At 52.1% G+C, this 3,537-nt stretch overlaps 1 protein-coding gene across 2 annotated transcripts in view; it reads left to right on the top strand.

Moving 5' to 3' along the window:
• Positions 1–3,537, top strand: part of PLEKHB1 (pleckstrin homology domain containing B1) — a 16,066-nt gene that overhangs the window by 8,938 nt on the left and 3,591 nt on the right. Inside the window, exon 6 of one of the 2 annotated variants that reach the window (XM_003780914.3) lies at positions 1,524–1,628. The exons of the other annotated variant lie outside the window; for it this stretch is intronic. Within the exon in view, the coding sequence (XP_003780962.1) occupies positions 1,524–1,628 (105 nt within the window). The remainder of the gene's footprint in view (positions 1–1,523; positions 1,629–3,537) is intronic. 2 annotated transcript variants of the gene reach the window in all.

Genomic DNA, 3,537 nt, shown 5'->3' with positions numbered 1-3,537 from the left:
TCTCAGCTCACAGCAACCTCCAACTCCTGGGCTCAAGCGAGTCTCCTGCCTCTGCCTCCCAAGTAGCTGGGACCACAGGCACCCACCACAACGCCCGGCTATTTTTTGGTTGCAGCCGCCGTTGTTGTTTGGCAGGCCCGGGCTGGATTCGAACCTGTCACCTTAGGTGTATGTGGCTGGCGCCTTAGCCACTTGAGCTATAGGCGCCGAGTCTTGTTTGTTTGTTTTGAGACAGAGTCTCACTCTGTAGCCCTGGATAGAGTGCTGTAGCATCACAACTCACAGCAACCTCAAGCTCTTGGGCTTAAGTGATCCTCTTGCCTCAGCTTCCTGAGTAGCTGGAAGGCACCTGCCACAACACCTGGCTAGTTTTTCTATTTTTAGTAGAGTCGGGGTCTCATTCTTGCTCAGGCTGGTCTCAAACGCCTAAGATGAGGCAATCTATGTGTCTCAGACTCCCAGGGTGCTAGGATTAAAGGTGTGAGCCATGATGCCTGGCCTCATAAAGGGCCTTGGAGTCCAAGTTGAGGACCTTGAGTTTCTTGAGGGTTCTGGAAAGCAATGCTGGGCTGCAGTCAGAAGTTGAGGGGCAGACTCAGGCTCCCAGGTGGTGGGTAGATTGATAGAAGCTGGGAGTGAGGAGGCTGTAGTGGTAGCCAGCAGGGTGGAAGGACCCAGGTTGGGCTACTCTGGCTCTGAGATCCCAAGCCCCCTAATATAGGGGAAATCAATCCTACCAAGACAGGCAGAAGGAAGGAAGTGAGGGTGACCGTTCTGCACTGTGACTCTATGAAGCTGCCTTGTCCTTCTCTGCCTGTCCACCCTTCCTGCTGCTCTACCTGCCCCTTCTCCCTGCCCTGACCCTCTCCAATCCTGGCCTCAGGGGCTCTTCCTGCCTCGGCTTCCCAAGGGGCTGGGATTACAGGCCTGATAGGCTATTGCACCTGGCCTACCCCAACCCTCTATTCCACCTCCCACTGCTCCACACATACGCCCCTCTGGACCTGGGGCTGACTAGAGCGGGTATGTGTGTGTGCCTCTGTGTTCACGTCTATGTTTGTGGGTTTCTCTCTGTCCTGTGCTTATGTGGTTGTGACCTGCACTTTGTACCTCCACATGCTGCAGGTTCATATCCTACTCTGGGTGGAGGCTCCAGGAACCCTTGACACCAGCTTTACCAGGGAACAGAGGGCCTGTGGGCACAGTGAGGGGCAAGGCTGGGGGTAGAAGGGGGCCAGATGGGTAGGAAGACAGATCAGAGCTGTTCTGTCCTCCCTGAAGACTGGGAGCCCTAACTGCCTGAAACAAGGGAGGCGGAGTTAACTCTAGAAAGGGACTACTCTTCCTTCTTTGTATAACTATCTTTCTTTGGGCCTCCCTCTGTTACCATGAGCTAAGGAGGAGGACAACCCCTTGCCCCAGCCCAGCAGGCAGAGGGCTTTGGTCGGGCCTGGTAAGAGCTCTGACAGGATCTCTGACACCTCCCTTCCCCCTGCCTTCTTGGGTTTCTGTGGCTTAAGCAGGCCCCAGCTGGAGCCACCGTCCCTCCTAGGAGCCGCCGGGTTTGCCCCAAGGTCAGGTGTGTGTCCTGCTCATGGAAACCCTGTAAGTTTGAAAGGCGGATCTGGGTAAGTGCTGGCTCAGCCCTCCCTGCCTTCTGAACCAGGCCTGGTCACATAACTTCCTTGCGTGCACACATTCCATGGCTCCCTGTTCAAGGAACACTGACTACATCCTGGCTTTTGAGGCCCTCGAGATCTGGCCAGTCTCCCCTACAGTATCCCCTCATCCCTGTCCTCCAGCTGCTCTGCTGTACCTTCTGCCCCAAGCCACACCGAAGCTTTCCCCTCTTCCAGCCTTTGCACATGCTGTTCTTTCTGCTGCCAGGACCTTAGTGTCCTCATTCACCTGACAAACGGATGGTCATCCTTTAAGGCCCACCTCAAAGGCTGCCACCACTGTGGTGAGGACTTCCCAGACATCCAGGCATTGTTATTCCCTCCCACAGCCCAGTACTAATGATTAGTACTCTCTTTATTCTGCCTGGATTAGAGTCAGTTTATTCTTGTCTGTCTAGTCTCCCATGAGACCTGGAACTTATCCAAGGCCAAGACTAGGTCCGTTCCCATGGGATCTGACACAGGGCTAGGTACACAGCGGGGGCTCAATGAGTGCTCAATGATGGGGACAGTCTATGCTGAACTTCCTCAAGGTCTGGCACAAGTAGGCCTCAGGGAATGATCATAGGTCCGGGGTGGGGCCCTAAGTTGTCTGTAGTTTTAAAAATGGCTCCTGGATTCTGACAGGTGGAACCACCAAGCCTAGAAGTTCTTAGGCCACCCAGCTGCTGGATGTGGCTCTGCTGGAATTTCACAGTGCCTTGGGAGTGGCCAGTGTAAGAAAGACTGCTTACAGATGAGAAAGCTGAAGAATCTGAGAGGTTACCTAACACAATCAGAGTCACTCAATTCATGAGTGGCAGGCCTGGACTCTCATTACTGAAGTATCCCCCATGCTCTAAGTAGGACACCTATTTGTTTAAAGTGGGAATGCCTAAAGATAGGAGTTTAAAGATTGCATAATAGCTTATCTGAAGGGAATTGTTTGCATGTGACCCCTGATTGGCCAACATTGTCTCCATCCACAAATACGCTGGGCCTCTGAAGGAGAGACAACAGCTATCAAAGCCTCAGGTTCTGCCCATAGGTCTCTGGAGTATCCCTGCTTGTTGCCAGGTGACTTACGTGAGTTTACTTCTGGGCCTCCCAGACCTGGAGAAACAGGTGCCCCAGAGGGACATGAGTTGGTATTTTCCATCCTCTCCAGGGCCTCACAAGGCCACTGACTCACTGTGCATCTGCAGGGCAGGTGGAGGTTCTGGACTCCAACTTCCTTAACAGTAAAGTTGGGTCTGTGTGCTTAGATCCTTTAGCCCTTTCCAGCTGTAGATCCCAGATCTTGGCCACCCTTTCATACAGCCCTATTGGATCACCCTTGTGGAAGGAGCGCAGCAAGCAGGGTTAATTGAAACTGTGACCCATAGCATTGCTTGCCTGTCTTCCTGCATTGCTCTGGGACTGTTTGTTCTCCTTAACTTGAAATTGAACTCCAGAGTTGGATGACCTTAGTTCCAGTCTGTCCCTGTATTTGATTCACTTGAGATAAATTCAATAAACATTTATTAGGCCCCTGCCATGTTCCAGTCAGGTCTGATTAGACCCAGTCTGTGCACCTGCAGGGGTCTCCAAGTCTGATGGGAGAGAGACACACTCACAGGGATGCAATGATAAGACAGCATGACTAGAGCAGTGATGGAGGGAAGTTCAAGGGCTACAGGTGTCCAGATGGGACCCCAACAGAACCTGAGGTTCAGGGAGAGTTGACACTTGAGTCTGAAAGACAAGTTGGGTAGTTGAATGGGGAAAGGTGAGAAGGGCATCCCTATCAAAGGGAAATGGCATGGGGACTTGAAATCACAAGGTATACTTAGAGAAGTCCCCTTTAAAGCCAAACTTCTTTTTTTTTTTTTTTTTTTTT

This window comes from Otolemur garnettii, unplaced genomic scaffold (genome assembly GCF_000181295.1).
Source record: "Otolemur garnettii isolate 467f Iridium unplaced genomic scaffold, OtoGar3 scaffold00001, whole genome shotgun sequence".
Classification (NCBI taxonomy): domain Eukaryota; kingdom Metazoa; phylum Chordata; class Mammalia; order Primates; family Galagidae; genus Otolemur; species Otolemur garnettii.
This window is presented reverse-complemented; position numbering and strand designations above follow the sequence as displayed.